Source organism: Tasmannia lanceolata, unplaced genomic scaffold, assembly GCF_043159265.1.
Source record: "Tasmannia lanceolata isolate RefF3 unplaced genomic scaffold, GAP_Taslan_0.1 ptg000005l, whole genome shotgun sequence".
Taxonomy (NCBI): Eukaryota; Viridiplantae; Streptophyta; class Magnoliopsida; order Canellales; family Winteraceae; genus Tasmannia; species Tasmannia lanceolata.
Genome location: NW_027518682.1, coordinates 14,476,675 through 14,503,629, shown reverse-complemented (window position 1 = coordinate 14,503,629; position 26,955 = coordinate 14,476,675). Strand labels below are relative to the sequence as shown.

At 38.4% G+C, this 26,955-nt stretch overlaps 1 protein-coding gene and 1 long non-coding RNA gene across 2 annotated transcripts; one reads left to right on the top strand and one right to left on the bottom strand.

Annotated features, from left to right (window-relative positions):
- Positions 1 to 11,779: 11,779 nt before the first annotated feature.
- On the bottom strand, positions 11,780 to 12,603 carry LOC143876959 (uncharacterized). Its single transcript, XR_013250495.1, has 3 exons — positions 12,553 to 12,603; positions 11,925 to 11,998; positions 11,780 to 11,820 (listed from the first exon to the last, which is right to left on the bottom strand). It is a non-coding gene; the product is annotated as an uncharacterized LOC143876959 (long non-coding RNA).
- Positions 12,604 to 17,818: 5,215 nt separating this feature from the next.
- LOC143877614 (Thioredoxin superfamily protein) lies at positions 17,819 to 21,752 on the top strand. The gene is made up of 2 exons (XM_077379762.1): positions 17,819 to 18,581; positions 21,328 to 21,752. The coding sequence occupies exon 1, from the start codon at positions 17,943 to 17,945 to the stop codon at positions 18,564 to 18,566; it is 624 nt and encodes a 207-aa protein (XP_077235877.1). The 5' UTR covers positions 17,819 to 17,942; the 3' UTR covers positions 18,567 to 18,581; positions 21,328 to 21,752.
- The last annotated feature ends 5,203 nt before the right edge of the window (positions 21,753 to 26,955 follow it).

Below are 26,955 nucleotides of genomic sequence, written 5' to 3'. Positions count from 1 at the left end.
AAACTGAATTTACTGAACTAATCACTAATTTTACAAATAATTCACGTTTAATTTTGCAGAAAAGAAAAAACTTAGGCCCTGTTGGGAGGTTGATGGTTAAGCAATGTACCATGAACTCTAGTTGTATTGGCACAAAAATATGTATATAACTAAACCATTTATGTTTTAATTTTAAAAATAATTACTTTTTCCCAAAATTTTCCCAATCCTTTCCATATTCTAATGCCAATGTACACCCCAATATACACAGTAAGTGTTGCAAAGTTGCCTTATTTCCAACTTTGTTTCCCACGGCACTATGGGAGGCAAAGTTAGAAACGGTGTCTTTTTCTTAGGTTCGGGGAAAACCTAAATATGTAAAAGAGAGGTTTTTCTCTCGTGCGGTAAGGAAAAAAAAAGGGGTGTGCCGGCTGCCTCTTGTGAAGAGTGTGGAGAGAAAAAAAAAAAGAAGGGATGAGAGAGATAAAGGGAGAAGAAGAATAGAGGGTTTTCTATTTGGGTTATTCTCTTGGGTTTCTCTCGGATTTCTCTCGGCGTACGATCTTGGGTTTGAGAAGCAAGGAAAGGGTTGCGTGTTTGTGGGTTTGAGATTAATCCATTGTAATCATTGTATATTGTTTTTTCTCATGGTGGAAGATTGTGTTTCTCACCGGTAGAGTAGGCTTGGCCGAACTACGGAAATCTTGGTGTTCATCTTGTGGCTTGGTTTATTTTACTTTTCGTTTAATTTGTGCACGATTGGATCGGATTGTCCAGCGGATTTTCTCAAACAGTAAGAACTGACATATGAATGAAAAGAGAATGGCCGGGAACTGGCCAAAAACCGTATCCATCTAGGACTTCAGTGTGACTTCATGCTAGGCACTCTGCTAACATCTTTAAGTAGCCCCCACCATGCCCAAATTCCATTAAATTCATGGAATCTCATTGTTGTCTGTCATAATATTTAGGGATTTGCTAGGGACCATCACATAAGGCATTTCGCAGATGGTCTGTCGCAGGTCAGACCAGCCACAGAGACTCACTTTTCAACAGATTTTGTCATCATTCTAGAGGTGGCTGGTTTGACATGCGACAAACTGTTTGTGAAATGCCTTGTGGTATGGTCCCTAGCAAATCCCTAATAATTATAGGATTTTTATTAAATTGTAGGTGCATAAGGACTTTGTTTCCAAATTTCCATAAACTTACAACTTCTGGTATTGAACAATTCAATATAAAAGAAAGACATCCACGAGGGAGGTTCAAAGATTTTGAGAAGTTTTTAGTTACTAAATTGAGGTTCGTTTAAATTTTTGAGAAGAATTAGGCAATTTTGGGCAACCATGAAAAAATATTCCATGGAATAATTGAGAACTATTTGTGAGAGACGGGCGGATGGAATATTTGTGGACTATTTGTGAGAGATAGGCGGGAGAGTTAGAGACTTGACACAGGGAGTTGGGGAGCATTAAAAAGATCCTAAAAAACTGATTTTTATAGGTAATTTTCCCTAGTTTTTTAGGAATTTGTTATGCTCTATCCAGTCCTGCCCAATCATTTCTCTCCTTCCCCCTGTCACACAATTGGGCCCACGAGTATTTATTGAATAACTTTTCTTGTTTGCAACCATGGCTACTGAGTACATTGAAGTTCTAGTTGAGCTTTTCATGAAATTTTAACGTAAGAGATGATTTTTTCGCTCCTCTACGATAATGCGACCCCGTGCATTGTAGGTGCACTTGACGCTTTTTGACGTTAAATCTCAAATCACTTTAAAGGGGGCGCATTATCCTGGACGGTAATCCTCACCCTTTTTTGGTAGTATGATTTCTAAGACTATTTTCAATAGGTGAGTGATAAATCGGCTCCCAAACATGATAAATCGACTCCCCATGTGTCTTTCTCTCTCCTCTGGGTTAGAGAGAGAAAGAGGAGAGAGATAGATATATGGGGAGTCGATTTATCACTGCCCTTCTCTATATTTCAAGTTTGGAAGATGATAATTTCCCCTCCTGACAAAAAAATCCCCCCTCTAACGTTATTAGTTAAGTTTTCCACCTGTAACGTTATTTGTTCAGTTTTAAAGGCATAAAAAAATAAAAGAGTTAAATGGGGTGAAATTATCCTGAAGCAGTGAACCATTATCACAAAAACTTTTAAAAGGGCGGATTTTTATCGGTTTAGGGGGAATATCAATTCCCTTCAAGTTTTTATTTATCTTGTTTTGGTGTTGCCAATGTTTCTTTGACTCTCCAACTTGTTTGATTGAATCTTCTAGTTACTAGTACTTATTGCTAATGTTTCTTGGACGTTCCAACTTGTTTGATCGTTCTAGTTACTAGAACTAATCCCAATTTTTGTTATTCAAACTTGCAAGTTAGTTTTCTAGTTCTCTACATAGGAATTGATCTACACTGTCCAGACTCTCATTTCTATAGGATAGATAAAAAATCAAAATTCTAAACTAAAAAGCATAGATAAAAAAATCAAAATTCTAAACTAAAAAGCGATTGGGTGCAACTTGTTTGATCGTCATATGAATCTTCTAGTTACTAGAACTTATCCCAGTTCTTGTTATTCAAACTTGCAAGTTAATTTTCTAGTTCTCTACATAGGAATTGATCTCCACTGTCCAGACTCATTTCTATAGGATAGATAAAAAATCAAAATTCTAAACTCAAAAGCGATTGGGTGAATGATGAAGGCCTCATCTCAGAGTTCTATTCGCCGAAGGAAAATTAAATATTCAATTGTAAATTCATTAAAACCGAAAGATATTACCTTCTTAGAATTTATTGTATATCGCCTAAATATCATCCCAAAAATCGTCTTCACTATATCCATTACATACATTACTTTAAAGGGCTATTTTGGATATACAATTTTAGAATCTTGGATTTCCTCAAAATCCTGAATGTAGTGGAGACAGAGAGAGAAAGAGGAGTTTTGATGAGATAAGAAGAGATAAAGATAGGGAGATAAAAGAGATAAACTTTCACCCAAAATTCTTCGAAATTAATAAAAATGGCATAAGAGACCGAGTTCGCTCGGGTGAGTGGCGTGCCTAACACCTTCCCCACTCGCAACAAGGCGCGGACATATTCTTCTCTGGTTATCTGTTGCACAGAGCATATTTTATGGGTTCCAGGCCTTAATCCCTGGATGACGACTCTTCTTTATATTTATGTACGTCTTAGTTCTGAGTAGAATCAATAAGTATCGCACCCGCCATGACTTATGCTATGAGAGAGCCACAACGGAGCTCTCCGAGTATGGGAGATCGAGAGGCCCCTCGAGCAGCAGCCTCTGGATCGGGTTCTACAGGCTGGCGACTGCTGGGGATTTCTCATAATATTGTCTGTAAAAAAATGCCATTATTATTAATTTTGAAGGAATTTGGGTGAAAATCATAAAAATAGAAACCTTATTGTTAGAATCCATGGCACCAAGTAGGGGTGTAAACGGATCGAATTCGAATCGGATAGTGCTATATCCGAATTCGAATTCGTTTACAAAATTCAATATCCGTATCCATATCCGAATTCGACAGATGATTAAAATTTGTTACCGAATTCGCATCCGACGGATATTATTCGAATTCAGATATTATCCGTATCCGTTTATTCGGATTCAAATCTGAATTTGAATTCATAAACGGATATCCGAATCTAAATCCGAATTCGAACGTATCCGTTTATCCGGATTCAAATCCGAATTCGAATTCATAAACGGATATCCGAATTCGAATTCAGTGTCCAAATCCATATCTGAATGTCTGAATTCTTATCCGAATTCATATCCGGATAAATCATATCCAATGTCCGAATTTGTATCCGAATTCGAATTCGAATAACCGGATTCATATTATCCGAATCTGAACACCTATTATAAAGAAGAAATTAGAAACATCCAGTTCAAGTGTTTACAGATACCACTCTGAAATCATTTAAAAGAAATTACAAACATTCAGTTCAAGAAGAAATTAATAAAAGAGGAGGATTCAACCACTCTAAAAAAAGAAGAAGAGATTACACCCCTACGCCCATCACTTCCTTTAGTACAACATTGCATTCTAATCCAGTAATCCTCTATGGAAATCATCAAATCAATATAACAAAAAAAAGTAGCAGTTCAAGTGTTCAACCATCAAAACTCAAAGGGTCCACTCCCAAAACACATAAAGTTGCAAAACATGCTCATGTCAAACTACTTGGATCTTTGCCTCATGGCCCTTATCTTACGTCGCTTCCTCTTGAGCCTCCTCATGTGCTTTTTCTTCCACTGCAAAAATTATCAGATCCCATCATTAGAAAGATCAATGGGTAAAATAAATAGAACTTTTTCAATGAATGAAGACAAATCACAATAGCCATGAAGAAGGAACAGAGTTACTTATATATGAAATGAAAAAAAAAGGACAGAGCAGCTAAGTTGTGAGTGTGTGTGTGTGTGTGTGTGTGTGTGAGAGAGAGAGAGAGAGAGAGAGAGAGAGAGACCACCATTGATATGAAAAGGGACTTGATTGAAAAGAAGCAATATGAATCACAAGCCCACCATCCTATCCTCCTGGAAAATAGATATAAAACCTCTTCATCCTTTAAATTTCACCTAAGAGATCAAGACCAAACAAACACCTAACACATAAAATGAATCATGTTCCAAAGTATACAATCTCTTTAATCGAGATGCAAGCATCATGTGTTACAGTAGAATATAACACATTGTAGCAATTTTATAAAATAACAAGTAAAGGTAGAAATGTAGAATATACCTGTCCAAATTCACTTGCAAAAGCATGGACCAAAACATCAATCAAGATTGAGAGCCTGAAACTGGTTTATAAAATAGAAAAAAAATCAATCATTGTTAAAATTATCTTATAAACTAAGAACAAAAAACTAAATTAGTACTTTACTTACTTGCCCGTCTAGTTGTGGCAACCAATCTTTCGTACAAAGTAAGCTTTCCACCGTTTCAGAATTTAATGAGGCAGGTGTATCCTCAATTACTCTACGTGCTTTACTGAAAGTTGACTCCGATGCAACTGTGGAAGCTGGGATTGCCAAAACATCTCGAGCTAGCTTTGAAAGTGTTGGAAATTTTTTCCATAGTGCCTCCACCACTGTAATATATCAAATGAAAGAGCTTCGTCCTCGTTGAATGGAAACAAAGATTCTTCTAGGTATTGCTCCAATTCTGTCTTTTTAGCAAAAGATGACAAAGTGTAACGCTCTCTAACAAACCTCCTAAATCTCCAAAATCCAAGCTTGATTGAGTAGAAGCTTCAACTATACCAGATGAAGGTTCAACTTGATCCCCAACCCCACAACCAAAAGGAGCTTCAAGTGAAGAGTCCTCATATTCTGAATAAAGTTCAAGGAGGACATTACGGACTTTATTTTTGTACACTTCAAAACAACTACCATAGATTTTCTCATAAAAATATTCAACAATATGCATCTTATACCGAGGATCAAGAATGATTGCAATTGTTAGCACCAAACTACATTCATCCCAATATTTATCAAACTTATCTTGCATCAAAAATGCCATCCTGCGAATGGAGTCAACATCACTCAATTGCCACTCCTTCAATGTTAATCGAATTTTGCACACCTCAATGAAGTAAAAGTTAGCAGTTGGATATACTCATTATCTAAGTCAGCTAGACGCTCAAATGCCTCTTTGAGCTCCAAAGCATCTCGTAGCATCTCATATGTAGAGTTCCATCTTGTCTCAACATCCAAACCCACACGTTTTTTGGTAGTTAACCGAGTTTGACTCAATGCAAGACAAAAATTTTCATCTCTGTATGGGGAGTGATTTATATATTTGACAATTTTTCGAATTTCCTCAATTAACCCATGAATAACCTCCATCCCCTTCTTCACAATCAAATTCACGATATGGGCCGAACACCGAATATGGAACATGTCACCATAGTGTACAAGTAATCCCTTGCCATTCAACCATGCTCTAACATCATCCAACATCCCTCCATTCGCACTAGCATTATCCACTACAATGCTAAATAACTTCTTGTCAATGTTCCATTCCAAAATACGATTCTTCAACCAATCACATAATCGGTCACCACGATGTGGGTATTCAACAACATGAATAGAAATTAATTTTTTATGCAACTTCCATTCCTCATCAATATAATGAAAAGTCACACAAAAATACCCACGATTTTGATGTTCACTTTCCACCCATCAATAGTGAGACTAACTCTAGAGGATGTGTTTTCAATCTCTTTATAAATTCTTGCCTTCTCATCATTATAAACACCCACCAAATCAGTTTTTACAGTATTTCTTGAACGAAATTTATAAGAAGGCATGCAATATGAAATCCAAAGCCGAAAGTACTCATACTCCGCCATAAGAAAAGGAAAGTCATGTTTCGCAATCATCTTAGCATACAAGGCCCTCTCAACTGCTGGGTCAAATTTATGTACTGCTAATTTGGGAGATGGGTCATTACTACTGCTAGTCTTTCCAAGATAATATTGGGTAAGGTCGTTCATTTGCTTCTTTTTAGTACACGTTTTGAGATGATTCTTCAAATGAGTTGTTCCTTTTGAACTTGACCCATCAAATTTTTTCTTGCAATGCATGCAAATGGCATCAATAACTCCACCACCCTTTACTTCCCTAGTAAATTCTGTCCATACAACTGATGTAGTCTTTTGACGCTTTAGTTCATTTTCAGGATTGGGATCAGAATCATCAGTGGCAGGTGGGGGAACACTTCTACTAGGGGTCGTAGCATCAGCACTACTAGACACAGGAGTAGCCAAATTCTGAGGATCAGACATTGTTATGCTGGGTAAGGTCGTTCTTAGCGGCCTAAAAGGCACAGAGTTGAGCACTACCCTGTGTGGACCCCGATCCGGAGAGGACGAGTGCGGCGAGGGACGCGAGGTCCCCACAGCAATCCTCTAAGATCTCCACAATGTGAAGGAGAGCTCTGCCAAGGAACTCTCGAAACAGATGCCACCCTCACAGCATAGCACGAGTGGCGATACAAAACGAATGAGATATGTCTTGATCCGGAACCGGGGTTCGAAACCGAGACATACCTATAATAACTCAGAGTCGCCATCCATGGATAGGCCATGGAACCCTAAAATCAAATCCTCTGTGCAATGGATAACCAGAAATATATATGGGTTCGTGCCTGGTTACGAATGGGGAAGGTCTGAGAGCACCCCCAATTCGCCCGAGTGCAAGCACTTGGTCTCTTATGCCATTTTCATTAATTCCAAAGAAGTTTGAGTAAAAATCATGTGAAATGGGAACAATCCTCAGGAATCGTCTACCTAAGCATGCATTTCCTGAGAATGGAGAAATAAACACGTAAAATGAAATGAAAAATGTGTCACCTAAGCAAAGCTAGGTTATGAGTGACATGCCTAATGGGTGTCTAAGTTTCTGGTGGACACGCACATGCAAGGTACAACCAAAGGTATAGTATCAGTACAAGAAAGTAAGAAAACATATCAAAACATGAGACACAAATCTATGCTATGTATGACGGGACAAGACAAGTCCTAACTCTAATGCAGGACTGGACTCGGACCAGAATGGCCATCCATCCTAGCTGCACTACGTATCCCGGCCTCGGGAAGAATCGGAGCCCACGTAGTTCGATGCCCTATTCAAAATTATGATGCCTAAGACACCTAGACCTCTATCCTAGACTCGATCTAAAAGACCGGACTAGTTATTAAAGCTTCTTGAACTATTATTTAAATTCCAATGAATGGTGGATTTTAGGACATCCTATATGCCCTAACTAAATGCAGATTGATTAGCCTTAAGCTAATGCAGGTGGTTCCTACAATCCTATGTGTAACTAGGCCGTGCAACCTAATGAAAACTACGGGATGACTATATGCCTAGTCTAGCCATCGGTTCGACTAAATGTCTAACCGATCGACTCGAGGCCTCCTAACTCTAGGGACACTCACACGACAGGACATACCATATCAATACAAATCAAGACAAACTCCTAACTCTAGAACACTACCTAAACAGCTAGGACATACTCCTAACTCTAGAGGAAGATCTTTTTGAAAATGGTTTGAATATTTTTGTAACTTTGAAAGATTTAAAATTTTTATTTTTAAAGGTTTGGCTGGACTTGGGATGTGGATCCCAAGCTGCACTACGTACCTCGTGGAAGAGGATCAAGCCAACGTAGTTCGAAACGAACTCTCAAACTACGCTTATAAAAGAAAACACTCAACACTTTAGATTTTTTAAGGTTTTTGATGTTTTCAAATGTTTTTTGAGTTTTAAATTTCTAATTTTTTTTGGATTTTAAAGCTTTTCCAATGCTCAGGACCTTAAAATATTTTTAATCTTAAAGGGAACACGCTAGTAATACCACAAACTAGGGCAAAGCCCTAAAGCAAAAGGGGAAACCCCGAATAAGCAATTAGCGTCTCAAAGAGACAAACCACAACAAGAAAGATAGCGTCCCAAGAAGAGAGAAAACGATCCAAGATCCCAAGCAAGCAAAGCTCTAATAAGACTGAGTTAGCCTCTAATCAAAAGCGAAGTAATCAACAACTCTAAAGGAGAAACTCCGAACTAACAACACTAAAGAGGGGAACAAATGAGTCAGAGACTCTCTAATACTACAACTTAGAGGAGGAATGAGTCAAAGACTCCCAAATAACACCAACGGAAGAACCAACGAGTCAAAGACTCCCTGGTAATATCACAAAAGAACAAATGAGTCAAAGACTCTCTAATGATACCAACTAAGAAAACGAAGTGAGTCAAAGACTCTCGAAAAGAAATGGAAACACGAGTCAAAGACTCCAACAATACCAACTAAAAGATAAATGAGTCAAAGACTCTCTAAAAGAAAAGAAACATGAGTCAAAGACTCCACTAACACCAACTAAAGGATAAATGAGTCAAAGACTCTCTAAAAGAGATGAAAACACGAGTCAAAGACTCCACTAACACCAACTAAAGGATATATGAGTCAAAGATTCTCTAAAGGAAAAGAAAACACGAGTCAAAGACTCCACTGACAACAGCTAAAGACAGATGAGTCAAAAGACTCTCTAAAAGATATGGAAACGCGATCGAATCATATAATAGAAGATTGAAAATCTGTGATCAAGATGAGATGAGATAGCATAAGATTGCTTTCAACGGATGGATCATGAATGACTAATCCTATGAGATCTTTGGAAATGAATGGGATTTACATCCTAACCCCAAAGGAAAAGTTTTTTAATCTTCACACATTTTATCAGTGTTACCTGAAGGCATCAACCCTAACCCTAATCTAGCGGAGTGGAGAGAGGATCTCGACTCATGACTTTGTTTGTGTACCTAGGACCGATCGTAGCCATTGGAAGATTGACTACGGCCTAATCTAGACACAAATGGGTAGGATATCCTAAACTAGGCTCACACACGTGATGCACATGTGTTCGTATACTACATGCATGTGTGGGTTAATCTAGGGGTAAGGCCAAGAGTTCCCTTAGCGCGAATCCATGTTCGATATACTGTACCAGTGTCCGGCGTATCAGTACGTGAACAAGAGATCCGTTTACGTACCATAAAGGTACTAGGCTAAGGGTGGAATGCTTCTCTAGCACAGAGGCACCAGGTGATGAAATCCCAGTCAACCATGCTAGATAACACTCCGGGTTCCTAAAATAGGACGTGTGTGCATGTGAGATGCAGGGGTTTAGATGCAAGTGATGTAAGTGTGTGCAATAAGTTCGCGCAATCTATGATGCCTTCAGGTTTTGTTAGATTAAGTTTGAGTAAATGTGATTTTATCAATGGATTTTATCAATTTTAATTTCGAATTTCGAATGTTGAAAATCACTTGGTAGTAATTAATTTCGAATTTTCAATGGATTGTATCAATTTTAAGCATATGAATGATTTTACAAGTGAAATTATTGCAAACGAATTCGAAATGAGTTGAAATTTCTACAGCAGCAAGATGGGAATGTATGTAGCTTAATAGATGAGTTTTGCAGATTTTTACATTAAATTCATATTTAATCTTGATTTAACAATTAAATGACCAGATTGCCAAATTAACACAGAAACTACAAGAAATAGACATATAAATTCTATGAAATTTCTACAGAAATAAGATATCAATAAAATGAGCATGCGGTGAGAATTTCATAAATTATAAAGACTATTTACTACCGATTTCGGATTTTACAATTTTCAGACCAGATTAAGAATTAACACTACATCCCATATGAAAACAGATCCAAATCACTCGAAAATTTTACAGTAACAAGAAATATGGAAGATAAGACTACTGTAAAAATTTTAAGAATTTTAAGGGTGATTTGATGTCAGTAACAAGTCTCACAAAATCTGATAATTTTCAAAGAAAGAATTAAATAATATACCAAATAAACTCCAAAAATCCTTAAAAATTCATGGTAAAATGAATCAGTACCATATTAATTTCCCACGAAATTGCATTAAATTTGGAATCTGTTTGGTATATAATTTAATTTTTCTTCGTCAAAAGATGTTTTTTTGAAGAGTTTTCTATTTTTAAAACACAATTTGCGGAAAAAATCAGAAAAATTCGGAAAAATACAGAAATATTTTGAGAAAAATGCACCTACCTGTGGTGAAGATCTTGCCGCCGCCGATCCGATCCGCCGTCTTTCGCTTTCTCTTAGAGGGAAGGATTGGGAGGTGATTGGGAGAGATAATGGAAGAAGAATATAGGGAAAGGGATTTGAGGGAGTGATTGAAAGAGATAATGGAAGAGAAAGAGATAATGGAAGGTAAATCTCCTTTTTTTTCTCCTCCTCTTTTATGGATGGGAAGGAAGATATATATATATAGGGAGAGAAAGAGAGAGAGAGAGATGTGTTGGTGGAGAGCTCATCATGTTGTCCCTCTTAGTGGAGAATCCATCATCATTCTTCTTAGTGGAGGGCCCATCATGTTTCTTAGTGGAGAATCCATCATCATTCTTCTTAGTGGAGGGCCCATCATGTTTCTTAGTGGAGAATCCATCATCATTCTTCTTAGTGGAGGGCCCATCATGTTTCTTAGTGGAGAATCCATCATCATTCTTCTTAGTGGAGGGCCCATCATGTTTCTTTAGTGGAGAATCCATCATTATTGTTCTTCATAAGAGGCCTCACAAGAGGCCCTACTGAGGCCCCACAATGTGGGCCCCACAACGCGGGCCCCACAACGCGGGCCCCACAACGCGGGCCCCACAATGTGGGCCCTCGGTTGATTCGAATTTTAAACAAATGTTCAATGCGGGCCCACCAAACGGGTCCAAATTCTCCCTCGCTTGGATTCTTATGAATAATCTCTCTCAACCTCTCACGGAAAAATGCGAAACATGGCGGAAATGATCGGATGGGGTTTCTCCCAAGCATAGCGAACTTGGGTCCGGTCAAAATGGGGTGTCTACACCCTGTTTTAATAATTGCACTACCATCAACACAATTATTACCACTCTTAAAGATAATGAGAAACTAATTAAGATAATAGAGACAAACCATCTATGGACAGACCTAATAGACAAGGACAGGTTCATGCATTCCTTGAGTTACTATTTTCATACTCGTTGCCTTTGTTCGTTAAGTTTCAAAAAACACAACTCCAAATATGCAATCAGTTTATAAAGGAAGACATTCTATATAAACTATACATAATTCATAAAGAAGGATCACATGTTTCGATGTCTTATTCAAAATAATGAACAGGAACACAACATTTATAATAGCAAAAAGGAAAGGTTATTTATAATGGTACCTCTCCAAATTTCAAATCAGAAGGCAGGCTTGTTCCTGAATCCCTGAATCAATAGGACCAATATTAGATGCTTGGATTACAAAATATATAATGAAAATATTCAGTCAGATTCAAATTAAAATGCCCACACAGTTTATTTCGACATACCTTGAATCAACACCCTTGATGAAAGTGGAAAAAATTCTGCATTTTCCATCCGTAGATGTTGTTGCTACAAGAATCTGTAAACAAAAATGAGACATGTGCATTGAGAACAAAATTAATACATTACCGACATATGCTGCACACAGGAAGAAGTGCTGAAATTGCAACGCCGGTTAACCAATAGATTAATGCTTAAGTAGTTTGAGTTAATGAAGGATAAATCAGGAATATTTCAAAACTATAATCATGTGAAGCAAGGAAACAATGCTTTTACTAATTCCAATCTGCAACCAATCAGATTGTGATAGAAAAATTTAGTTACAGCTGCTCTATGATGAGAACGTCCAAGTTGAAAAGACATTTTATCATTAGCATCTAATTGCAAAATTTTAAGCTTCACAAAATGATAAATAGCATGTGTACCTACACATCCAAGAACTACTTGATATCGCGTGGTCAAATACAAACTCAATCACTGCTTTGGAGCTTGGAATGGTGAAATGCAGAACTAGTAGTAGATGGTTGTAAAATAAGAGCTACAATTCAGTATCTGTCAAGATGCCACAAATTTAAGAAAACTTTCAATCATCAATGTAAAAGATGTACATGTGTCAAATGATGTCAAAATTACCTCTTGAAATTGCCCCAAAAGCTCAGATCGGTTTGGAGAAGAAGATCCTTGAGATCTTGGCCCCAAAAGCTCAAATCGATGCTCAGAAATGATGGATTCGAGACTAGCTTGTCTAGATCTGGATGGAAACTAACCAAAGTTAGCTAGGGTTGAACATGTCATGTTCTAAGGTTTTGCAGAAGGGTTTTATGAAGAGGGTTTGAAGAAGAGAAGGAGTTTTGGATCTGATGGAGTAGAAGATGGAGATGGGATCCATGGGTTTTGGTTTAAGATATGTTAGACTTAGATCTAGGAAGGAGTTAGGGAAAGGATGAGGTGGTGGTGCTGTTCATGAGGCCGATGGTGCCGGATTCCGGTTATTCCGACGGAGAAGAAGAAGAAAATTTTCTTTGCCCTCTACTCTCCAACCCCTTTTTCTTCTCTCCACGATCGCTCATTTTCTTCATCTTCATTGGAAACCCTAGCAGCAGCAAAAATCATAAATGAGGGACCAAATGAAAAGCAAACTCATTTTACGGTTTTAACTTTTATGCAACCCTAAATGAGAGAAATGATCTGAGTCATTCATTTGAGTGAAAGTGTGAAACCCTCAATGGCTATGATTAACGGTTTTGGATCATCAAAGAACCCCAGTTCAAAAGCCAAATCGGCCCTAGGATCTTCTACAAAGTTGTCGTTTGGATCTAAGGAAAAAATTATAGAAAAAAATACATGGAAAAAATAATTACATGAAAAATAAAAACTTTAGAACTTAAATAGGAATCCGGTTTTCTTAGAAAACAGGGAAATTTTTTATTTTGAAAAAAAAAATCCATGAAAATGAATTAGCCAAATGCAAGAAAGTCATAAAAATTATGGGAAATAATTCCATGAAGAAAATATAGAGTTTTATAGGAATGTGTTTTCTTAGAAAATAAGGAAAATTTTAATTTTGAAAAAAAAAATCCATGAAAATGAACTAGCCAAATGAGGAAGACTCATTTTCCAATATATTCCCACCCATCAACCAAAACTTTCTAACTGCCAACTTAGGGTTTGCCATTGAAATTAACCAAAATGCCCCTTCACATCTAAGAAATTAGATATTATTTTACATTGTCCAATGTGATAGATTATTTTTCGTGAAATGTTATCCGCACTACTGTATTTTGATGAGGGCACTCCTCACTTTATTAGAAGTACGGTGTGGCCCACAAAATAGGATGATCCAAACCGTCCATTAGATGGGCCACAGCCTAAATAGAATGTGCCCCAAAAATTATTTCCATAGGTTGATCCTAACCCTCCGATCTACAGAGGGTTAGGATCAACACTATAACATTGAGATAGGAGGGTTATAACCTATGGAAATGATTTTTGGGGCACAACCTATTTAGGCTGTGGCCCATCTAATGGACTGTTTGGATCATCCTATAGTGCTGTCCATACCATACTTCTAATAAAGTGAGGAGTGCCCTCATCAAAATACATAGTGCTGATAACATTTCCCTATTAGAAAATTGAAAACCCATATGGTATTCCGAGTTTTTATATGATGCCCGACCGTGAAGTAACGTCAAAGCGGTGCCACCCTTGATATTTGATCCAACAGCAGTTCACTTTTTAAGAGGCTGTTGTTGGATCAAATATCAAGGGTGATACCTCTGGCGTACCACCTTGACGTGACATCACGGTCGGGTATCAGATAATTTCTCTGGTATTTCAAGTTGGCTTTCTCTTAAATTAATTCTAATAAAAATGAAGGAGAAAAAGAAATGTAGATTTCATCTGCTGTTATAGAGAGAAAATTTTTCAAAGTATAAGTAGACTTTTGTTCCCTGTATTAGCATGATCTAGACCCTTCAACAGGAGGCCGCCTACTTGTGAGCGTCAAATACGTGGACCCTACTTCTTCTACTCAGTTTTTAGGAGTATTTCAGGAAATGTAATACCCTTTAAAAATTATGTAAAAAATAATAAATGAATCAGGATATCCGAATTTGAATACATATCAAATTTAAATTCAAATCCGGATATCCGGATACATATACGAATTCGGATATACGGATACGGATGCGGATATTCGGAATAAACAGATATACTTCTCGGATTCGGATGTTAAACGGATCGGATGTACCATTTACCAGATTCGCATCCGCTAAGATCCAGATATCTCCTAAACAGATTCGGATAATATCCGCTTGAAACGGATTCGGATAATATTCGCTTTAAACGGATTCGGATGCGGACGGAAATCGAATTTTCGAATATCCATTTACACCCCTAGCACCAAGTAAGTGCTTAAAACAAAGGCATGCACACACTCCACTTCATGCATTATTTCTTTTTGGTCTTGTTATTTATATGAGTCGGCCTCGGGGTAGATCTCTCTTGGACGGCAGGAAGTCATGACCTGAGCCTTATCTTATCTTTCACCTTTTTTTCTCCTCCTGCTCGTCCCTTGTAGTATGTCAATATGTCTTTTATATCATATACCTGCCAACATATTACTCATCTGCCAATAGACCTGGCAAACGGGTAACCTGCGCAGGTACGGGTACCGGCGGGTATGGGTAAGAAATACCAGCGCAGGTATGGGTAGCCTTTCATGAATCCGGAACCCACTCGGGCAGGTACAGGTATACCCGTTGGTAACCCGGCAAATTTAAAGAAGAAATTATATATATATATATATATATATATATATATATATTTACCAAAAGAAATTATATGATGAATGGGTGTATGAACACAAAAAGGCGGAACGATGGATGTACACGCCTTGATATTTAATCCAACAGCAGCTTCTTAACAAGTCGGTTGTTGTTGGATCAAATATCAAGGATGGGATGATGAGTACATGTTTATACGCTCATTCATCATACAATTTTTCATTTACTTTAACAAGTATTTGTTTTGGTACAACCAAAGATACCAGTTACATAGTCTGATTGCTTTGACTTGTTTTGTTGGCCCACCCACATAGTCTATTTTTTATTGTTTAGTGTTTAGGCCTTAAGAATAAAAAGTTGAAAACTGAATGGCGGGTAACCCGCGGGCACCAACGCCTGACCCAGACCCACCCGTGGGTCACGGGTACAGGTAGGGTGCAGGTATTTTTTTTTCGATGGTAATGAAATTGGTACCCATACCCCTGCGGGCCGGGTGTACCCTGCGGGTACGGGTCCCATTTTGCCAGGTCTATCTGCCAACATATTACTCACCAATCAATCAATAGATCAACCAACCAGATTATTTTCCAATCCATCCCAAAAATCTTCCGAAATATTATCCATCAAAGTTGTAAAATTCATCAATCTGAGTAGAAATCAAAAGAATTGACACAAGTGTTAATTACTAGAAGTCTTGATGCAGCTTATCCAATCAAAAAAAAGTTTAGAAAATTTGATTAAAAAATGTAACATTCTCATCTTTACAATGAAAACAAGAATATAGTGGTTTGAGCGAGGCCCTATAAAAAAGAGTGGTTTGATATTTATAACACTATTAGTCACATGAAATTCATTTTTGTCTCATGGGAAGTGAGCTATTTTCTAAGACCTCGTCATGTGATAGTAGTTTTCTTCTCCAAGATGGAAAGCCTCATGCAAATCATCATCCAAGACAACATACATGACTGCATGGTCATTATACTATTAGTCTTAAGTTTTGTGGATTAATCTTGATTGTCCATTTTAGATCATGCGGGCCCAATTGTCAAGATCATTCAATTTGCTTTCCATCTATGACCTAAATTATCACATCACCCCAACTAGTTTGGGACAAAGGCTTTGTTGAGTTGAATCATCGTGCCCATAGACGTTTCCTTTTTTTCTGAGGAGATCTCTCTAATTTGAGTTTGATCCTAACCGTCCATTTTATATCATGTAGATCTCATCAATACCTTGTGCGAAGTTTTGATCAGAGAATGAATCTATTATTAGTAGGCCTGTTGTGGGCCCACAATTATATTTTAATGTGATGGGGTTTACTTAAGCAAAATTTAATTAAAATTAGTGTCTAGAGGTCTCAAATGATTTGAGATTAAAAATAGTTTAGGTGGCACACTAGGCAAACCCGCTCTCCAACTCTCATGCCAAACCTCTGCGTGATACATGCACAAGGAATTAAAAAGTTTATATTTCAAAGATTTCAATCATGGGATTTGCTATTCAATTTTTTGGAAAGCCATTTTGCCGCTCACTTTTGCAGAGGAGCAGCCCCACATCCTCACTTTTTAACATATTTTTTTCTTACTCACTTAACTCATCTGAGGTGGCTCTTCTCTTCTGCGAAAGTGAGCCTCAAAATGGCTTTTCGCGAAAAACTGCCTACCAAATCCCTTCAAGCATAGATGAGAACCATGTTGCACGCATCTACTTTTTTTTTATTTCTTTTTTAAAAAGAAAATCGCTGTGTAGAGTGTGGTTGTTACTTGTAAGGCCCCACCCCCAACCCATTTGGTAGGATGGATGATCCAAAACATTCATTTGGTAGACCCCAACGTATAAATGTGCCCCTATTCATTACTCCGGACACCTGGATGCAGTATCTATGACTGGAGAAGGGCTGATGGACTTGACATGGGAAGGATTCAACCGACCTGGTACACTGCAGCCGGGTGTCCGAAGTAATGAAAACCGGCGCATTTATCATTTTCCGAAATAAGATCTGCCCCGAAAAAGAAACATCTGCTTAGGATTATCCTAACCCTCCTATTATGTTTACATATGGTAGCACATTATAGAAAACTCAACAAACCGGAGGGTTGGGAACATCCGAGATGAATTTTGGAGCAGTGCCTATTTATGTTGGTGCCCTTCATATGAATGGTCTGGATCATCCTGCGGAATGGGGCCCACAGTAATTATTTACTGATGGCACACTATAGAATGCTGAACAGATGGGAAGGTTATGTTCATCTATGGAGATGATTTTTGGAGCACAACCTATTTATGTTGGGCCCCGACAAATGAATGGTTTGGATCATCCTGTAGAGTGGTTTTACCCACTGTATGTGCAGCCCAAAAAAAAAATACATAGGGAGTGCCCTAAATTCATAAGATGATCTTAGCCCTCGGATTTATATAGAAAAATCCGCTACCCAAAACAAACCCTCCGCATTTTAGGGACAAAAAACAAAGAAATAATATATTCTCCCCCTTTTTCTTCTCCATCCACCCCATTTAGTGTAAAACAGTAGTCATCAATACACTAGAAGGCGCTGGTCTAGGCAATAAAAGATTGAGAATAAATCTCACGTGACACGTACCCTCCCTTCCTCGTCTCCTCCGTCCAAACATACCCAACCAGATAAGACCTTTTCCTCCTCTCTTTAAAAACCCTAAAAACCCTGTTCTTCTTTCACTCCCAACTTGCATTTCCCTCTAACATCAAAACCCTAGGAAAAAATGGCAAGAGCAATCTCATCTTCTCTAACCACAGCCTTCGCTCTCTCCTCCGTCCGATTATCCCCAACTAAAATCTCACCCCTCCCTTCCTCCCTCCGCTTCAAACCCCGTTCAAAATATTTCTCAATCTCCGCCACAATCTCCGTCGGAGATAAGCTCCCGGAGTCCACCTTTTCCTTCTTCGACGCCGCCGAAGAACTCCAAACCACCACCGTCTCCGACCTCACCAAGGGCAAAAAGGCCATTTTCTTCGCCGTCCCCGGCGCTTTCACTCCCACTTGTTCCCAAAAACACCTCCCTGGATTTGTTTCTAAATCCGGCGAGCTTAAATCGAAAGGAATTGATACAATTGCGTGTATTTCAGTTAATGATGCTTTTGTGATGAAAGCTTGGAAGAAGGATTTGAATATTGAGGATGAGGTTCTTTTGTTGTCTGATGGGAATGGGGATTTTACGAGGGCGATTGGGGTTGAGCTTGATCTTAGTGATAAGCCTGTGGGGCTTGGGGTTAGGTCGAGGAGGTATGCACTGCTTGCAGATGATGGGGTTGTTAAGGTTTTGAATTTGGAGGAGGGCGGGGCTTTTACGTTCAGCAGTGCAGAGGATATGCTCAAATTGCTTTGATTTTTGGTGGAACAGGTTGGGTTCTTGCCCAATCTCGTTTCTTTTGTTGTTTCTTATGTTCTGTTTTTCTGTGGTTTGGATTTTGGGTTTTTGAATTAAGTTCTGATCGTTATCTTGGGATTGCTTATTGATTTTATTCGTATAATCATTGGAATGTGCAACAAGGTTTTAAATTTCGGTTTAGGCCACGACTGAAATCAAAATATTTTGGTTTAGGTGGAAATTTCGGCCGAAATCTCATAAAATTCAGTGGAAATTTTCAGTCTCTCTAAAATTTCAGTGGAAATTTTGGTCGAAATCTTGTAAATAGGCGTGAAAACGAAAATTTTGTTCGAAATTTGGTAAAAAAACGATTCAATGTGTGTTTTGTTTTCAGGGCCGAAACCGTAATGTTTTAGCCAAAAGGACATATTTTGGCTGAAATTTTCAACCATGATGTGCAATACATTTTGGTTGGAGTCTATGATAAACCTGCATAAAGAAGAAAGGTGAAATGTCGAAATGTTTAAATTTTGGTTTATTGATTTGAGTTCTGTTGTTTATCTTAGGATTGCTTCTTGGTGTTTTTTGTATGATCATTTGAATGTGCAATACATCTTGGTTGGAGTCTATGACAAACTTTGCATAAGGTGAAATGCGTCCCACACTTGTCTTCGAGCCTTATCCTTACCAATAAGTAATCAAGAAATCCCCAATTAGCAGTCATAAGTTGTCTCCATGTTGATCTTACAAAAATTTCTTCTTAACCTATGTCTTGAACCTTAACGCTCATTTGCTATTAGAATGCCATCCAATATTTTTATATCAAGCACAAAAGCACCATGAAAAAGGGAAATAACCATCTCCAATGCACTTCCAAGTTTTAATTGAATTCCTCTTAGCAAGAATCCCCTAGAGACATTCTATGAGGCTATTGGGTTGGAAATCATTGGTCTTTCAACTGCTCCATCTTTCTTAGGGATTAAAGTAATGAAGATGATGATAGTTTCTTTATTAAGTCACCGTCTTGCAAAGAACTCATTCGTCATATGCAAAACATCACCTTTAACCACCTGCCTCAAATCTTGATATCATACCATGGAGATGTAGTCTGGGGCCTGTTGCCTTGTCTCTTTCCACTCCAAAACTCAACTCAACTCAACTAAGCTAGTTGGGGTCGGCTAATGGAAGGTGTACTTATTTAAATTCTTCTCCATTATATTCTTTTCTAACCATGTCTTTTGTGTGGTTATAAAGAGTGAACTTCAAGGATTATTTATCCTCCCATGAATAGAGAACTTTGTAGAAATTTATCCTCCCATGATTATTTATCCTCTCAGAAATTACTCATGCAATTCGCTGTGAAAATGTCTTTGCTACTAATGTTACATTTTTCAGAGATTCTTGTCTTTTATATTTAAAGAGCTGTCAAAGGGTTTTTACTGTCCCCAAAAAGCACTTTCCTAACAATTAAATGCTAAAAGACAAGATACATGAGCGCATGTATCAAAACATAGTTGTGCTGAAATCATTTCCCTTTTTTTATTATCCACTCTAGCATAAATCTTTGAATACCATTCAAAAAACAAACATAAATCTTTGAGCATCTTTTTGGGTTTTCTGTTCCTAATCCAGTTGCTCACCATGTGCTCATGATATTTTATAGTCCCTGTTTTGGCCATGGGTGGAAGTTATTAGAAATGGCAAAGTTGTTTGAGAAATGGGAGGTGCGCTTCCTCTGTGACAGATAAAATGAAAAAGGAAAACATATTTACACGATTATGAGGTGTTAATATACGGAGAAAAACTAGTGGCTCACATATTTGGATGATCTAAACCGTTCATTTGTCATTTTGTGTTCCCTGCATTAGATATGCTGTGCCCCCAAATATATTGAAGGGCCACGATCATCCTATGGTTTAGAGTTTTAGATCAGGTCCAATCTACAGCTGGTACCAAGGAATGTGTGCGTAAGATTGTCCAAATAGCTGGGACCGACTCTACTTTTTATTTTACATCAGCCTTTTTTTCTGTTCAAGTACTTGAGAGGGCAAAGATACAGGAGTGGCATGTTGATTTGAATGGTACATTCATATACGGTTGGGCCATGCCTAACCCTTGATCTGTTTGGTACTGTGTTGATGAATGTGGATCATTGTTTTATGCCCATCTAGAGGGTGCAAGGTGAAGGGTTAGGATCATTCTCAGGATGGGAGTTTTGGGTCTCTTTTCATCTGTAACCGGATCCAAAAGGCTGGATTTGAGTTACTGAATGAGTGACACTATATGGGTGTGGAGGTAGTGGCTGGCCTTCTGAATCGTCACTGTTGAAATCCACCGAAAGCATTTGGTATTCGAAGCTTGATCGGACATCAAATCTTATTCCACCCCACTTTTTACTTTTTAGTTTGGAGTATTATGATATTTATATTTTTAAGACCTTAATCATAATTGGTGTTGACTATAGATTGTGCTTGAAACATATATATTCATGATGAACCATATAGATTCTTCATGAACCATATAGTGATTGTTAGAAGTTCAATCTTCTTCATCTGCGAGATTCTCTTAGAGAGATTAGAAGGAATTCTTCAAATGAAACTTAAGATCTAGGCTTCTACACATATTCCTTTTTTACCAATTATTAGAGAAATGTTGGCCCTTGTAAATTTCTTTGGTTTTTTCTTTATTGTGAGTGCATTTGATGTAAAATTCAGACGCATACTTTATTTTTAGTGGATATGAAACTTTCATCAATTAGTGCATGATTTTTGTCTTTCAGGACAAAGCAGTCTTCCATAGTGTGATTGAGCATCTTATGGTATGAACAATACATAGGACTATCCGTTTTGTTTGCTTCTACTGACCTCTTAGGCCCTGGAAGTTCAATGTGCCCCATTTCTGAAAATTCTCAAAAAAAATGTGATGCAACACTTAAGTCGTGTCTTTGAGCTTTCTGATCCTTGAGCACCGAGTTCGAAAGTTTGAAGTAGTTTCAATTTCAACTAGGACTATTGATCTTTTTCTTTTCTGCTACCCTTTGAAGGCATCGTGATTTTTGCTGGGGTGGTAATTGAAGTTGTGCATGGAAGGGTTACAACTATCTTTATCTTCTTTCCTCTTACTTGAAGCCCTGACAGTTGTTGTATAATCTAAAGTTGATCAAGCGTTTTTTAACTCGTAGATTAATTATTCAAACATCACAAATTTGCTCCCTTGAAATTGACGAGCAGTATTCCTTTGATTCTATACACACATGCAGATAGACTCTTCTAGTTCAGAGAGTTCTTGAGTACTCTCAAGATTTAGAATGAGAGCAGAACCTAAGGGTTGCTTGGGGGATGAAATAATGAGGTTGTGTCTGAAAAAACTTAAGAATATCTTACTTTTCCATTGTTTGATTACACGTGAAAAAACAAGAGTAAGTATTGAACCACTCAAATCGATTTTTATTTACAGTGACATTTAATTTAGAATTATCTCACTTTAATTCATCATTTCCCTCTAAATCCTTGAAATACAAGAATTTTCTTGGGAAAATATATTCTTTTTTTTTTTTTGAATGGTGACAGAATTCATTAAAAGAAGACTGAGAAGGTCCCCCAACAAGTACAAAGATACAAACCAAGAAAGGCAGAGACAACCCCGCATTTATACAATTAAGGCGGTAAAAAATCAAAAAGCTCTAAAACCTGCTTAGAAACTCCATCTTTTGCCAACTTATCTGCCATAGCATTTGCAGATCTTCTCGCATGCTGATATAACACCGAAAGCCCTTCCGATATGTCTTTTATCTCATCAAATAAACGAAGAAATCTCCATGGCGGAATCAAAGAGCCCCTGAGCCATCGTATAACATTAAGCGAATCACCCTCTACAATGCAACTACCTAACCTATTCCTTTCCATACACAAAAAGCCTTGATGAACTGCCCTTACCTCTGCTTCACTCGAATCTGCTGTTCCGATCGGACCAGAATAAGCTTTAAAGACCTCTCTGGTGCAGTCTCTCAGGACATCTCCTATCCCAGCTGGGCCAGGATTACCCAAACTAGAGCCATCGAAATTTAACTTGAAGAGCCCATAAGGGGGAGGACGCCAGGCCTGAATAATAACATCAGCATTTTCCTTACTATTACAGATTACTCTCCAACCCTCCCACAGATCGAAAGCCGAGACAAATTAGAAAAGCGGAAGAGCCCTAGCCCATGAGATAGTTAACGCAATGGCCTTGATAAACAAAAAATAAGAAGATTTAGCTTTACCTTCGAAAACTCTATTATTCCTTTCGATCCACAGAACCCACAATGTGGCCATCAATGAAAGCCACCATAAAGCCTTTCATTTTTTTCCTCCATTGATTACAGGGCCAGCCTTCAAATAAATCTTTAAGAGTGGAAGGAAAAACTCATTCCATTCCAAATCTTGCTAACATCCGGCTCCATACCTCACGAGCAACTTTGCAGTGAATGAAAATGTGATCCACCGTCTCCCCTGATGCAATACACAAAGCACAATGATCAATAATTAGCATATCGCTGACCAGCCGAAGAAGCAAACTCTTGGAGGAGCCTTGATTTTCCACACCCTTGCTGCCATTGGATTTTCCTGATAAGGAATCTAAGACCCAAAGCCTTTTATCCACCCCTGATAAACTGATGTAAGTCTGTTCTAGGACCTGGAAGAAACTGAGAACCGAAGGCATTTCTCTCTCAAAGAAATTCGTCCTAAACAGAGGTTTCCAAATAACTTTACCAGCTATTCTCTCAAAATAATTTTTCACTAATGCTAACTTATCACCAGCAACTAAAAAAAGATCAGGGAATAAAACTTTTAAAGGGGAAATAGAGCACCATCACATGGACCAAAAAGAAATCCTATCGCCAGAATACACTCTATAATTGACACCGCGATCGAAACTAGAGCTTAAACGGAGAATATCCCTCCAAATTGTCACTCCAAGTTTACAAAAACTGTTTAAAGAAACCCAGTTACCTGGTGCAGCACCATATTTTCCTGATATCACTTTAGCCCATAGTCTCGATTGCTCCTCCCCGAACCTCCACAACCATTTTCCCATTAAAGCTTGATTAATCTGCTTTATCCTTCTAATATTGAGGCCTATTCCTTTGACTTGCTTGCAAACATTTTCTCAACTGACTAAAGCCAAAGACCTCTTCGACTCCGACCCCCCCCCCCTCCCCCACAAAAATCTTCTCTGAATCTGTTCAATACGCTTAACAACATTCGCAGGACATTTAAATAAAGATAACTGATAAATGAGAATATTAGACAAAACAGCCTTAATCAAGGTTAACGTTCCTCCTTTATAGACCAAATTCCTTTTCCAAGTATCAAGTCTTCTTTCAATTCTTTCCACAATGGGATCCCATGCACATTTGAGAGGTCTTCCCATCCCCAAAGGAAGGCCCAAATAAGAAGAAGGAAGCCTTTCCAATGGGCAACCCATGAGATTGGCTAGGGTAGAGGCTTTTGTCTCTTCGACATTCACAGCATACAACCTTGATTTTGAGAAATTTGATCTTTGCCCTGTCACTACTTCATAACATCGGAGAATCGCCTTAAGGTTGAGAATCTTCGAGACCTGAGGGGGCTAAAAAGTAAAGTACCGTCCGCGAATTGTAAATGCGACACCTCGATCCCATTCTGGCTACATTTAACCCCTGATACCAGACCCAACGATCTTCCTTTCATCATCAGCAGACTCAAAGTTTCAGCTACAATCACAAATAGAAAGGGAGATAAAGGATCCCCTTGGCGTAAACCTCGCGAAGATTTGAAAAAATCTTTTGGAGAGCTATTAATAAGAATGGAGAACCATGCCGAAGATAAACAACTTCTAATCCAACCCCGCCACTTCATACCGACACCCATCCTTTCAAGAAAATAATCTAAACAGGGCCATTCCACTTTGTCATAAGCTTTTTCCATATCCAACTTGCAAATAACACCTTCCTTACCTGATTTTGCCATCCAATCCACCATCTTATTTGCCACCAACGAGCAATCCAAAATTTGTCTCTGACTAACAAAAGCACACTGAATCTCGGAGATAATAAGAGGAAGGACCACCTTTATACGATCTGCCAAAACTTTTGACAACACCTTATAAAGACAACCCACAAGACTGATAGGCTTGAAGTCAGAAACTTTCACAGCACCTTTAACTTTGGGCAAAAGAGCAAGAAAAGTGGCGCCAGTACTTCTTTCCAACTCCATACCATCGAAAAATTCTCGAAAAAATGACATAATATCTCCCTTCACACTCTCCCAACAAGCCTGGAAGAAAGCGAGGCAAAAAACATCCGGCCCCGGAGCTTTATCCTGATTCGTCGAAAAAACCTCTCTCTTCACCTCCCCCTCCGAAAAAGGCCTTTCCAACACCGAAATATAATTCTCATCAAGAGTTTTAAAAACCACCTCATCTAGCCTAGGCCTGACTAATTCTTCCAAAGAATGTAACGATCTGAAATAGTCCACAATTTCCTTGGAAATCACATCTTTGCTGAAAGATAAAGTTCCCTGAACCTCCAATGCCTCGATTCTATTGTTCCGCCTCCTAGCACTTGCAATGTTGTGAAAATAAGCAGTGTTTTTATCACCTTCTTTTAACCAATTTACTCTGGACTTCTGCCTCCAAGATATTTCTTCCTGTAATAGAAGAACTCTGTGTTCCTCCTTTACTTTTCCCAGATCTTTCAAATCCTCCTCTGAAGCTAACCTTTCCTCGTCAGCCAAAGAAATGTCCCTGATTCGATTTTGTAACCATAATTTTCACTCATAGATTGCCCCTAACCGAAGGGAATTCCACTCTTTGAGTCTCCTTTTCACAAATCTGAGTTTCTCCCCTATGATAAAATCCGCCGCCCCTTCAACCTTGGGAAAATATATTCTGCAATAAATATTTTTCCTGCAACCCAAATAGGGCATCGGCGGTTTTTGTATTACATTGATATAAATCGAGAGAGATGGATACAACTCGTTTGCACCCTTCATTGCATTTTTTTTTTCTTGAAAAATAAGAAAAAGACCCTAGGAGCGAATAAGATCTTATCTTTAGTAAGCAGATGAAAGGCCCAGATGCATCGAGTCATTGATTGATCGTAAACTGCTGATAGGGCAAACCCTTGTTGAATATTGAAATATAAATCTTCCTTGATAGTATCCAATTATTCGATATTTATATCAAAAGCTTCACTTAGGGGTGCAAGTTTGGCCCTGTCAGCCCGAACAGGGTCTAGGCTGGATTTTCCAACCCTGAGGGCGGGTCAGGGTTCATTTTCTAGGCCCTGAGTCAGGGTCGGGTTTAGGGTTAATACCTCGGGTCGGCCCGACCCTAAGTTTTCTATTATAGTATCGAACCATTTGTGCATGTTTCTTTTGCTAATGTTTTCTATTGTCTTGAATTGATGTTTCTTTAGATTATTATTATTAATTGATTGTCTCTGCTGCCCATCACGTTGATGAATTCATATTGTCTTATTTTGTTTCCTTTCTCATTTTGTTCTATATGATATGTAGTTGCTTTTTTTTTGGGCATTCTTAACAGGTATTTGCACTAGGGTCAATCAAGGCCAGCCTGGCCTGGCCTGGCCCGGCCCAATCAAGGCGGGCCAGGGCTACTCTGAGCCCTATAGGGCGGGCAATGGGTTGAGGTTTTTCGGCCTTGACTCAGGGTCAGGGCCGAGATAATGGGACCAGGGTTGGACTAGGGTTTGAAAAACTCAACCCTGTTGCAGCCCTACGCCTTCACTCAATAGATCGATATTTCCCTTTTGATATCATGAAATAATGATTGAAAGATCGTAATGACCACAAAAATGACTGTATGTTGGGGTATTTGTAGAGTATGATAATGCCTAATGAAAAGGAAGATACGCGGATTTTAGAATCTTGGATTTCCTCAAAATCGTAGGTGGGAGACGAGAGAAGCAGACCATTCGACGTTTGCGTGGCTTTGCTTTCGAATCTTGGATTTTAAGTAAGAAATCCAGAATAGCTGGGGATTCCTTCTCCCTCAAAGCCTATTCTGATTGACTTTTGCCCTCGGGATTCTTTTTGGCATCAAGCCTACCCTCACATGCAGGGGATTCGATAGCAGTAGCAGCCTAGCCTATTCATTCTAATGTCAGAAATCTCTCCCCCATCCAGAGATTTTTAAGACCTGGAAATATGGCATGATCTCCTACTCTCTTGCTCACGGAAAGAAGGGCAAGAAAATTAGAAAACGGTGGCTGGTCTCCTTCTCTCTTCTTCCACCTACAATTTTGAGGAAATCCAAGATTCTAAAATCTGTGTATCCAAACGGCCCCTAAAATTCTACATTATCCCAACATGTACGCCTAGAAAGCAAAGGAGATCAAAGAGAAATTACATCCTGGAAAAAGGTG

Bases quoted from the DNA above. Each gene is read 5' to 3' on its own strand.
- LOC143877614 (XM_077379762.1), top strand. From the start codon at position 17,943: ATGGCAAGAGCAATCTCATCTTCTCTAACCACAGCCTTCGCTCTCTCC.